This window comes from Lissotriton helveticus, chromosome 8, assembly GCF_964261635.1.
Source record: "Lissotriton helveticus chromosome 8, aLisHel1.1, whole genome shotgun sequence".
NCBI lineage: Eukaryota > Metazoa > Chordata > Amphibia > Caudata > Salamandridae > Lissotriton > Lissotriton helveticus.
In genome coordinates, this window is record NC_136069.1 from 103917507 (window position 1) to 103930553 (window position 13047).

Below are 13047 nucleotides of genomic sequence, written 5' to 3' on the forward strand. Positions count from 1 at the left end.
TCAGTGCATATTTATCATTTGTGCATCAGCAAGTAAAGTCCCTTGAGTTTTTGTCTTATTAAAATCTTAGTTTCCATCTCACTTCAGAATTACAAAAAAGCTTATTTTTTTCTTCCCTAATTGTTAAATGTGTACAGTTCATTTACTGTTAGTTACATTTTGTTGTTGTAGGAAAGTGCGTTTTTGTTGCAGTAAACTCCCCACTTTTTGCCAGACTACTGATGCACTTTTACTAGGTGTGCCCTGGGTCCCTGCCAATCAGGTTCCCAGGGCCTGTGTTCTTTCCCCAAAACTAACCCAATTGGCATCTCTGGCCACAGGTCAGTCCCCTGGTAAAGGATACCTCAGGTACCCAGGGCACTGTGATCAGGGACGGCCTCTAAGAGCTGCAGCACTTATTGTGACACCCTTAGTGGTCCTGTACCATTACAAACGCACACTGCCTTTGCAGGCTGTGTGTTTTGGTGTAAATCAAAGTGAAGAGTCGACATGGCACACATCTGTGTGCCCTGCCTACAACCCACTGCCCTGTCATAGGCCAGTCACCCCTCTAGCTGGGTGCCCTATACCAGTGGTGAGGGTACAGGTACATCTGTTATTCAGCGCCAAGATACCCAAGGGTGAACATGCGCTTTACAAACACATGTTATGAGCCCTGTATATCTGCAGTGTCTAAGTCCATTCTTAGGATATTTTAAGTGCAGTGCTTCCATTAAAAGTATAGGGTGCGGGGAGTTTGTCATTACGAACTCCAAAGCACCATAATGGCTACAATGAAGATGAAGAAGTTTGGTATCAAACTTCTCAGCACATTAAACCCACAATGATTCCAGTGTGGGATTTAATGAAAAATGCACACAGAGGGCATCTTAGAAATGCCCCCTGAAAACTAACCCACCACATGTGTCCAGGCTGAGTGGCTGTTTTCAGCTGCCACCACCAGACATGTTTCTGGACCCCTAGGTTGAGAGCCTGTTGCTCTCTGGGGCCTGAAACAATGCACACCCTGGGACGAGGTGCCTAGCCTCCTCCCCCAGGATGGGCAGGGTTCACGAAGGGGGAAGCTTCAAAGGCTGCTGCCTTTGTGAGCTTCCCCAGGCCAATTGCAGCTTTCAGCAATTGGTCCCCACTGGTTCTGACCACCACCTTGGGCGGTAGAACCGGTGGGAAAATCAAGTGAGGACGAGAGGTGTGCCCACCTCTGCCAACTCCACCCCTCAGGTAGGGGAGGCGAGGTGAAGCACAACTCTGTCCATACCATCTTGAAAATGGGAGGACTCAGCCAACCAGGGACAGGCTCATGCCCCCCTCCTGTAATAGGAGGTGTACCCACCCCAGGGAGGGGACCCATTGGTCCCTGCCCTTTACCTACCTGTAACGCCCCTAAATGTAGTATTCAGGGGCACCCCTGAACCTTGCTTCCTCAGATCCAGACAAAAAACACGAAGAAAAGAAGAAGACCGAACAGCCGTGCAGCAGCTAACAAGAGGAAGACGCCCACTGACTTGGCCACAGCCCTACCGGCCTGTCTCCCCCTCAAACCTGCTCCTGCTAAATCCCAGTGTGTACGGCAGCCAGCAACCTCAAAAACACCGGAAGACCTGCCTGCATTTACTTCCAAAGAATGATTCTCCCGTGAACACCAGATTTGTTCAACTGCAACATCTTGCAGCAGCCGCAAACCGCAAATCCGCCCCACTCTGCACCCGCCGTCCACGGCCCGAGCTCAAGCGGACAAACACCACGAAGAGGTCACCCCGGTGATTCTGAACCACCCTAGTGCTGTTGAGGGTGTAACAAGAGTGCATCACTGACCCTGGGGGACCCCTGAGTCTACTCATGCTTACCTAAAAACCGATAACCATATTTTCCTCCATAGGATAACATTGACACTTTTTCCTGAAAAAGTTTGTGTGGAGTTTTGAAACCTAAAGAAATTCAGTAAAATTGTACGATTTAACAAAAACGCTTTTACTCACCTGTTTACAGGAAATGTCACAGTGCTTTATCCAGGCATACAGCACTGAGTAAGAAAAGAAATCAAAAAGTAACTTGCGTGGCTTCGAGGGCGACGATGGTGGACGTGGCGTGTTAGAGCTCCCACCGGCCCGCTACAGATCCGTAATTTATCCTGGCCCCCGAATTCCTATCCCGACCCACACCAGCAGCGGAGGCAGAGACGGGCGAGGGGTACCCTCCGGTGAAGGTTCTGGAGCGCCCGGAGCATTGGTGATAGCGCCGGAGACACCCCGGGCCCTACCCACGGCGTGTGAAGCCGGGGCCTCAATTTTGGTGGTGTCCAGCCGGGAACTCCCGGTGTCGGCGGACAGTGGCAGCGGTGGGACCCGCGGCCTGGGGCTTGACTCTGCAGCGGGCCTGACTGAGGGAGAGTGGCCGTGCCCCACGACTGGGGAGTGAGTCCGGGCTGCCCAGATCCTGGAGGCGGACCGCAGCCGGCGTGTAGGCCCAGAGACCGGGGCCTCAATTTTGACGACGCCGGTGGAGAGGCGCGAGGGAGGCCTGGACCAAGCAGCAGCGGGACAGCCAGTGCTGCGGCCCCCCGGTGAGTGATCCCGCCTGCTCCTTGGCCCATAGACTGTCGCGCTTGCCTGCTTTCTGGCCGGTTGGAGCCCCCTGCCCCCGGATAGCCCTGGAGGTGCTGCCTGACGTCAGGCAGAGGCGGCGAAGTGGGCAATCGGCCCTTTGGGAGCTGCGACCCTGACTGGGCAGTGACCTGGCCTGGAGTGCCTTGTGTGTGCCCCCCCCCTGGAGGCAGACTGGTGGTTGGCTGGTCCGCGATCGTGTGCCTCCCTTGCCTGCCACTGGCAACGCAGCCTACCTAGCTGTGAGGACCGGTGCCTGCCCTGAGAACCGGGGTCACAGAAGGGAGCCCCACCATGACCAGAGGGGGGGGGGGGGGCGGGCCCGCCAAACAGGGCCCCATTGACAAGTTTACCGGACCGAGTGGGAGCCAGGGGGCATCCGGTGGCCAGGGTTTGGGCCCGGACAATGCGGCGCTCATGGCGGCGATCACCCAATCTAGGGACATGCTTGATGCCAAGATTGGGGCGGTTGGGGCAGACGTGACCTTATTGCGCCAAGATTTGCGCAACGCCGTTGAGCGAATTACTGAGACGGAATCCAGGATTTCGGTGGTGGAAGACGATGTTGGGACCCTGAAGCGGAAAATGGCGGCGATGGAAAACATTCAACGGGGCCTTGCGCTCCGTGTCGAGGATGCTGAAGGGCGGGCGCGCAGGAACAACCTACGCTTTGTGGGCTTTCCGGAGGGGTGTGAGAAGGGTAACATGGAACAGTTCCTAACCCAGTGGTTGGAGAGTTGGCTCCCTCCGGAGGCCCTGTCCCGCTGTTTCGTGATCGAACGCGCCCATAGGGCCCTGACGCAGAAACCGCCGGCGGGAGAGAGGCCCAGACCCGTGATTGCTAAACTCCTGAATTTTCACAACAAGGACACTATTTTGCGGGAAGCGAGGGCCAAGGAATCACTTCACTTCGAAAATCAGAAGATTATGATCTTCCCGGACTACACCAGACTTGTGCAACAACAGCGGCACTCTTTTATTGCCGCCTAGGAAACTCCGTGGCCTGAAGATTCAATACTCATTGCTCTACCCTGCCCGCCTTCGGGTGATCTTTCAGTCCCGAACTCATTTCTTTGACTCCCCGGAGGACGTTTTCAAATGGACTGATGAGACGGTGAGAGTCAGGCCACATGATCAACCTGGATCGAACCCGGGACGTTCGAGGGAGCCATCGCAAGACCGGGGGGGATCAGGCTGCCGGAGCCAGAAGGAATAGGAAGTCGAGATCTCGGAAACGATCCAACTCCCGCGGTGGATCTCCCTCTGCTGCACCTACTGACTCTGATCACTCTGGGAGAGGCCGCTGACAAGCTGTGGGGACTTGTGCCCTCAACCGTATATCATAAACTCCGGCTGGAGTGAAGCTGCTCCGCAGCGTTCCACTGTACCGAACATTGACTGCTGAGTATACTATTAAGGCTAGATTCTTGTTGTGCTGTGTGTGGGGTTATGGGGTGGGGTTCGGGGTGCTCTGGTTTAGGGGCTACCTGCCTCCTACGTAAGTGGGAGTTGTATAGGGGAAGGGGGGGGGGAGTTTCGATACTTCCCGGGGGTAGTTGGGATCCATTGGTATGGTTGGCCTTGGGCGCTCTGTTTTGGGCCCGAGGTTGCCCATGCCGCGACAGATACTTCTGAGTTCCATGAGGTATAGGGGTGGTGGGCAGGGGGTTGGGGTGGGGTGGTTGTGGGGGGGGGGTATGGGTTGGGGCACGTTGGGCAGAGGGACTGCCGCTGTTGTTTTTGGGGAGTTCGAGAGTCGACGGGGGGATTGCACGTGATTTTTGATACTTTGCTTCTGAAGGTGCTGTGTGCCTGGGTGTGGCGCCAGGGTCCTGCCACGATTGCTACCTTAGACGATGGCTGACACGTCGATTCAAGGACTCCCTAAGGAGTCCATGCGTGTGATAACTTGGAATGTCAGGGGGATGCTTGACAAAATCAAACGGGGGGCAATTCTGAGATGGGGGAAGAGGGAGGTGGCTGATGTATTACTGTTGCAGGAAACGCACATGCTGGGGACGAAGGTGCTTAGCCTGCAGAGGTTTGGTTACCAACAGGTCTATCATGCGGGGTTTTCCAGGGGAGTTGCTGTGTTGGTGCATCGCAGATTGGCCTATGTACATGAGAAACAATGGATAGACCCGCTGGGTCGATATGTTTTCGTCAAGGGGATGGTGGGTGCTGAACCTGTAGTTTTTGGGAGTGTCTATGCCCCTCCGCCTTTGCAGTGGTCCTTGTCCGAGAAATTGTTTGCGGTGTGTGCGGAGATCCCTGAGTCCTTGGCGGTGTTGGGGGTGATTGAATGAGGTGATGGACATGTGTGTGTATCGTCGGCGAGCGCAAGGGGCTTCGACTGCTGCTGCTCCTACCCGGTTGAATGCGATGGTGGAGGGAATGGGCTGGGTTGATGTGTGGCGGCATATGCATCCCAAGGCCCGTGAGTACACCTACGTGTCGGCTGTCCATGGTTCCTTTTCGCGCCTGGACTACTTTTTTGTGCCCCGCGCGTCCCTGGATAGGGTACGGGAGGCTGGGATCCTGCCTAGAGGGCTATCTGACCATTCTCCGGTGGCTGTCAGGATTGACCTGCTTACGAAACGTCAGCCGTTCCGGTGGAGGATGTCCTCATGGCACCTTCAGCGGGCCGGCTACGTCCAACACATGCGGAGTGCGATTGCACATTACTGGCAGGAGAATCTAGTGGACGATATAGATGCAGTGGTAGTCTGGGAGGCCATGAAGCCCACGATTAGGGGGATAGATATTGCATGGTGTGCGGCGGCCCGTCGGGAGCGTAGAGAGGCCATCACTGCGGCAGCTGCACGGGTGGACACTCTAGACGAACAATGCCGGGGTGGGGGTGATGATGTGGCGTTGCGGTTGCTCCTGCAGGCGCAACAGTCGTATGCGTCGGTGCTGATTGATGAGGCCAGGCAAGCATGGCTGGCCACGCGCAGTAGAGTCTATCAGTGGGGGGACAAGTCTTGTACCATGCTTCATAGGTTGTGCCAACATAATATCCAGCCGCACTCGCTTCCGGGTCTCACTAATGGGGATGGAGTGGCGATCATGGACCCGGAGGCACTGGCGGCGAACTTTGCCCACTATTATAAGGACCTATACGCCCCGCGGGACTGTCTATCGGCGGACGCGATAGATAAATTCATTGGAGACTTGCCACCGAAGGCGGTTTCTGACGCGACCAAGGCAGCGCTGGACCTTCCCCTGACGGCGGAAGAATTGGGAGAAGCGTTAGGACAGCTCAACACGGGGAAGGCACCGGGGCCAAGTGGCTTCCCGAGCGAATTCTATAAAAGATTCCAACTCCAATTGGGGCCCCATTACCTCCGTGCGCTGGAGGTGGCTCGGTCGCAGGGTAGACTGCCAGCTGATTGGCGACACGCCGAGGTTGTGGTCTTCCAAAAGCCCGGCAGGCCCCCGGACAGACAGGACTCATATCGCCCGATATCCTTGCTGAATATCGAGGCTAAACTGCTGGCTAAGGCCTTGGCGAACCGCCTTCTCCCGTATGTGACCGACTTGGTCCATCCGGACCAGGCTGGCTTCATGCCACATAGGGCGACGCGGCACAATATCAGGCGGGCGCAGGCGGCAATAGATGCTGTTGGTGACACGGGGGAGAGGGCAGCTCTCCTCCTAGCGGATATCGACAGAGCATTCGACTCAGTTAGCTGGACGTACCTGTTCGCTCTCCTGCCTCGCCTCAATCTGGGCCCGGTGTTTATTTCATACATCAAACTCCTGTACACGGACATCACAGCATCTGTCCGTATCTCCGGTGCGATATCTGAGAAGTTCTCCATCGGCAGGGGGACTCGCCAGGGGTGCCCGCTCTCCCCATATTTATTTGCGCTCGCTATGGAGCCCCTGGCCTCCTGGGTGCGTATTGACGCACAAATGCGGGGCTTTGAATGGGGCGGCGCCCCCACAGATAGAATTGCACTATATGCAGATGATGTCCTCTTCTTCCTTACGGACTTAAACAGATCGGGCCCTCGAGTCTTGGAGATTATGCGTGTCTTCGGTGAGGTGTCGGGCCTCTATCTCAACCCACGTAAATCCACATTGTGGGTGTTGGGTGGCGGGAGTGTGGCGGACTCCTGGGCGTCGGAGTTGCAGGTAGCTGTAGGGGGCTTGAAGTATCTGGGAGTGTTCCTCTCCGACTCCGCGGCTGTTGCTTGAGAACGTAATGTGGTCCCGGTATGGGAGAGGGTTCAGACGGATGTTAAGACGTGGTCCCGAATGCCCCTTACTATCTTTGGTCGATCTGCGATCTTCAAGATGGTCGCACTTCCGCGCCTCCTATACCAACTGCAGAATCACCCACACCCTATCGCTCCCCAGTGGTTTCGGCAAGTTAATTCGGTCCTGGTTCGCTTCCTGTGGGCGGGAGGTGCTGCCAGGGTGGCGCTGCGGACCTGCTACCTATCCACATATTGTGGTGGCTTGGCCACGTCCGATATCCTGTCTTATTATCAGGCCTCCCAACTGCTTGTACTTAATGAATGGTGGTATGGAGATTATCCCGAATCTATCAAACACTCGTCACGCACTGTTCCTCCTCCCTACTCCCCCTTAGAGAGGCCTGGGAGAAAGACATCGGACCCTTGGACGAGGATGATTGGAGGGAGGCGCTGGAGTCCCCGCGAGGGGCTGCTATCGCGATGCGACTCCGCCTCATCCAATTCAAATACCTACACAGGGCCTACTACACCCGGGAGCGATTGTGGAAGGCGGGACTGATTGGGTCCCCAGAGTGCCTGCGCTGTGGAACTGAAAGAGGTACGCTGTTGCATACTGTGTGGTCCTGTGTCGGCCTTACCAGATTTTGGAGTGGTGTCTGGAATTGTCTGTCTGAAGTACTGGGATGGGACCTGCCCCCGCACCCCTCGATTAGGGATTCTTCATGTCCTAGAGGGGGTAGGGGGGAATATCTACAAGCGCCACCTCTTACTGCTGGGACTGGTGGTGGCCAAGAGGGACCTGGCACGGGCATGGAAAGGAGTGCGAGCCCCCCCACTGTGTGCTTGGAAGGCTGGCTTAGACTACTTTATGGGGCTGGAGCACCCGGTGTTTGAGGCCAGGGGATGCCCCCATAAGCATTATAAGATCTGGAGAAGGTGGGCGGAGTATAGGGGACTGTCCCTAGACCCCCCGATGGTACAAGAGGATGACTGGCAGGAGGCGAGTGGCCCGCAGACCTAAGGTGGTACACAGTACCGGACACATTAAGACCAAGTGATGAAGGTTTACTATGATCACGTGAAACGGGTTAAGGAGGGATAAGGGGTGGGTAGTTGGGAAGTTGGGTGGTTGGGGATGGGGGTGGAGGGCAGGAAGGGGGTTTGCATTACTCGTATAATTATTTGAGATTTGTACATGCTAAAGAAACCTGTCTTGATATTTGGTGGCACTCTCCTGACTGTGGAGAGCCACATATCTGCCTCTCTCTGATCATTCAATAAAACTTTGTTGTGAAAAAGTAACTTACCTGCTATTTTACTGAAAATTCCATTCTAGTCTATGTACTGTATTTACAAGTGATTGCATTTCTCTGAAACAATACTGTGAGTCAAACCATAGTACATTTTCAATTAAACTGTTTTACATTCAGCATTTACTACTGAAAAGTATTTATGGCTTACCTGTGCCAGGCTTTCTTGGTTCTTGAAATAAAATAACTAAAATAATATTTTTATGCAAAAACAATTGGTCTGAAGTTCAGTCTTTGAGTGTGTGAATTCATTTGCTTATTGAGTGGTACAACAAATGATTAACACGGTCATCTGATACTGCCTTACTTCTCGACCACACTACCCCAAATAGAGAGTAAAGGTCTATCTAATTTTACCTCTGCCTACCTTTGGGGTTCCACTGGAATCTGCACACTAGACCTCACTTTGGTATAGTATATACAGAGCCAGCTTCCTTCAGTTGTGTTACATAAAATGACAGCCCTTCCTTTCACACTCTCCCTGTACTTCAGCAAAATTGTCACAGAATTCACTCCACTTTTCTTTATCTGAGTGGAAAGTGAGAGGAGTTTGTAAATACCAATCTTCATGTTAAAAAACATAGGCACCAGTTTTTTAGAAGGCATAGCCTGACATTTGACCTCGGTCTTTGAAGCGCAGCAAATGTGTTGAGATAAATGTAAAAGCATCTTTATTTATTGTTTCGATTTTCGCAACCCTCCATATATCTGCTTGCAGCTCTAAGGTGAGGAAATAGCAGTAGGTGGCTCAGTGGATTAATTCATCTACTTCAGTGATCTTTGTTAGACCTATTGGTCACAGGTTCGATTCCTTGCGGGTGCACTAAGTCTTTTATCAGTCTGTGTTCAATAAAATGAGTTCCAATACAGCTGGGTAGCAATACACATCAGGTATTTCAGCAGCAAGAAACCCGAACTTGGGGGCACATGCGCTTAAAAATGGTCATTATTTTATGCTATGTTATGCTATTGAGCAGTAAGAGAACAGATAATCCTGATTTGCTTCGTTGAAGGGATGCCTCCATTTCTGAGTGAGGGGTTTTCGGTTTGATTTTGTTTTCAGTTGAGACCTCTTGTATGTTTGCATCAACAAAAGTTTTGCTTTAATGATGGAATATGTTCACAACCGCTCACAAATGACCTTTTTTAAATGTCGTTAAAATTGTGTGTTGCTTAATATATAACGTTTTAATACAGACACTGTTATTTTAGATTGATTTTACCACCACGTCAGTCACTCTTTTCAGGGACCAGTATTTACTAACATGTTTTTCCTTTCTTATTTCAATGAACAGCCAGCAACCCCAACACGCACAATAGCAGCAACGCCTATTCAGCCACTTCCACAGAGCCAGTCAACACCAAAGCGAATCGACACTCCCAGTTTGGAAGAGCCTAGTGACTTGGAGGAACTTGAACAGTTTGCCAAGACTTTCAAACAAAGACGAATTAAATTGGGATTCACTCAGGTAACCTGGGAATATAAATGAAATGGTGAGGCGAACAGTCAAACCGCTTTTAGCTGCCTGTCTGTCATTATCATTTGTGGGCTATGCCAAATATTACAGTGGGCTTATTTCCAGGCCATTGTTTACAATAGGTAGCCTTTCTTATCACTCATATGCTTGCTTCTTATTGGATGGCTTTCCTTCCTCTTCATGTTTTTGTCTCTCCTCTGAGCATAGCTTCTGCATCAGCAAAAACATTGGCTATGTCAATAGTTCCAAAAGTTGTGGCCTATATACTTTGCCAGTGCTTGTTGCAACATGCTGCTATATCTAGTAAGGTATTATATCCGCTGTAGCATAATTTGTGGGTTTCATAACCTGATGAGGTTTTTTTTAACTCTTCTCCTAGAGAGGTGCAATGCTTCCCTTTGCAAGAAGTATGTACATTTTTTCATTGTTTGAGAATATAGGAACACAGATCAGTTAGAGTGCTTAACTAATCATTGTTAGAGGTTCATTCAGTTTTGATGAGATTGTACCTTGGATGAATTGAAAGTAACTAGTCATCATACTTCAAAATATTTGACATACTTATACTTTACTTGTCTTATTTTTTTTTACATGCTTTTGATATGTTTACTGCAGATTTCCCTGTCAGTACACCGAATCATGACGAAGCATTTGAAATGGCACACAATGATTTTTGAATAAGATGGGACATACAGTGGGCTTGATTTTGAAAGAGTTATGGTTTAGCAGCATGAATAAAGATTTCTCATGAAATGTAAATGAAAGCCCAGAAAGATTGATTTATCTAATTTTTGGGAGTAAGTGCAACATGTATAATACACTGGGATCATGATGGTAAGAGGCCAGAGAGTGCACAGTCAAATCTGGCCTACTCACCAGATTTGTTTACAAGTAGGACTTTGAGTGCTGTGTGCCACATCACTATGCCGATCCACCTAACATTACAAAGGAATGAAAGAATAGAAAACAAAGAATTAAAATAAGAGGGTAGTTCAGGTGTGCACATACTGGGGCACCTATGAAGGAAATCGTTTTGTGCTTGGACACAGATCAATTGCTCAGTGCCCTAGACTTGAGACATCGGTTTCTAAGTTCCTATCAACACATACTTCTCCTAAGAGCTTGATCATTCAACTATCATCCGCAAACCTAACCCCAATGCCTTCCTCACTGCCCCTCCTTACCTTGAGTCATATAATGAGTTCACACCATGATTTTTGCTTCAGACTAATTAGCCCTCACACTGCCACCTGCCTTCTTGGATGTTATGTCCAGGCCTTGTGGGTATCACTGAGGATATGTGTGCAAAGCCTTCTGAATCACACGAAGGAACCTTTCTCTGAAAAGGTGATTTATGGGTAAGATGCCTCAAAGCAAATCCTCATATTTTCTTGGATTTGCCGGACATTGCTATCTAGGTCAACCTTTGTCACGCCTGTATGTATTCCATAGACTTTTCAGAAAATGTCCAGTCTGCTTTAATGGACGTGACATTAGACGGGTGAGCAGCTATTTGATGAGAAAGCTGACTTTTCTCTCAAACAGTTCAAAAATATCCATGCCATTGCTTGCATGCTATGCCTAGCCTTCTCAACCAAGCAGTTCCAGCAACAGCATCATGCTTTTGAAGCTTTTCTAGGGGCCAACCTTCACCGCAGCCTCAACCTTTCCGCCTTGGTCCTTCCAAAGGAGTGGTGAACTTAAGATACTTCTTTAGCAGCACTCTTCTGCATATTCTGCCGGGTCTGCTGCATCAAATGCGCTTGAATTTGATCTCACTCTATTATCAGATTCCATTATTGGAAAGAATCTATCATTTTGTGACAAATTGACAGGCTATCACAAAGGACCGCTGGGAGATCAAGCTTGCCTGCAAAGCTCCCTTGTATATCTGTTCACACCACCATCGTCTGCAAGGAAGTGCTCCCAGTCATATAGCTCTATCTTGGATGCAAGAGTTTTCGCCCTGTTGCACAAGAGCCTATAAAAGTACTACCAGATGAGGAAAGAGTCATGGTTTTGCTCCCTTTATTACTTGCTGACCAGGAAGGAGAGGAACTCTGGTTGATTCTGAATCTGAGACTCTTGACACCTCTTTGTCAGGACAATTTCAAAATGATGTCGCTGTGTCAGTTCCTCCTGCCTCTGAATGCTTAGGCTAGGAGGGTGCCTCTGGGTCTCTAGAACACTTGCTTTCATCTCCCAATTCTGCCTGCTCACAGGCATTACTTCTGCTCTTTAGTGGTGTCTCAGCACTATCAATTCGCTGTTCTGCATTTCGGCCTTATGAGCGCTCCACAAGTATTCACTAAAGTGTTGGCTGTGGTGTCACCTTCTTTTAGGAGGTCAGGAGTCCATGTATTTCTCTCCTTGGGCGACTGGTTTGTGCTTGCGGTGGAGATTGCACTTCATGTCAATCCTTGACACAACCTGCATGGGAGCTTTTCCTCCACCTCAGATCTCTCAGGATACAATTCTGATGTTTTGTTGTGCAAATCCGATCTCAGTCCTCTGCTGGGTGTGATGGCCACTTAGTTCTGCATGCCTGGCGGTAGACGACATCCATTTAACATAATGCCTTTGTGACAGTGGCTGTAGCATCCGGGGAGTCTCTACGATCAAATGGAGATCTTTCGCTCTGTCTTCCCATATCTTCATTGGTGGATGTGTCCCTCCAACCACACAGAAGGTCATCCTTTAGTCCTCCACAGAAAGCGTTGCTTTGTGGCAGTAGGCTCTGCAATGGGGCATTTTTCTGGTAGATACTCATTTGTCAGGCATGCTGAAAGTGGATACTTTGAGCTGCCTATCGCTGAAGTGTCATGAATGAGCAGCTCCACCATGAAAGAACGAATATGAGCTTCTCCCTTTGGGGCATCCTTCCATGGACTGTTAGCTATGGCTCAGTTGGACAATGCTCTCTTTAAGGCCCCCTACACTGCAATGCAGATATTCTGGGATTAGAAATCTCCTTTAAATCATCTTGCATTATCCTCATGGTAGTCTATCGCCCCCCAAGGACCACCCCTAGCTTTAATGAACTCTTTCTAGAACTCATCTCTGACTTATGCTCCAGATATAAACGCTTGTTAGTAGTGGGGGATTTTAATTACCATTGGGATAAAACACAGAGAGAGGCAGCAGCAGGTCTATTTGAGACCGCCATGCTCGCAATGGACCTTCAGCAATTGGTCAATAGTTCTACCCATGAAAAAGGCCACGCTCTTGACCTTATCTGGTCCTCACAGCCAGAGGCGAAAATAAGATATCAGCCTCTGTGCTTGGTCCGACCATTCGCTGCTTAGATGTTGGGTCCCGAGTGACAGCCAATTAGTGCAGCCCCTACCTCTGTGGAGAAGGGTAAGAATTTGAAACATTTTTGAGACTGATCATCTAATAGATACCTTGCATTCAATTCTGCCCTCTAGTATGGAAATAGCCAACCGGGACC

At 50.4% G+C, this 13047-nt stretch overlaps 1 protein-coding gene across 6 annotated transcripts in view; it reads left to right on the forward strand.

Annotated features, from left to right (window-relative positions):
- The window catches only part of POU2F1 (POU class 2 homeobox 1), a 615583-nt gene that overhangs the window by 438643 nt on the left and 163893 nt on the right, over positions 1 to 13047 (forward strand). For all 6 annotated transcript variants that reach the window (XM_078656693.1, XM_078656695.1, XM_078656696.1 and 3 more), the window contains one exon: positions 9414 to 9587. In XM_078656693.1, coding sequence (XP_078512819.1) covers positions 9414 to 9587 — 174 coding nt within the window. The remainder of the gene's footprint in view (positions 1 to 9413; positions 9588 to 13047) is intronic.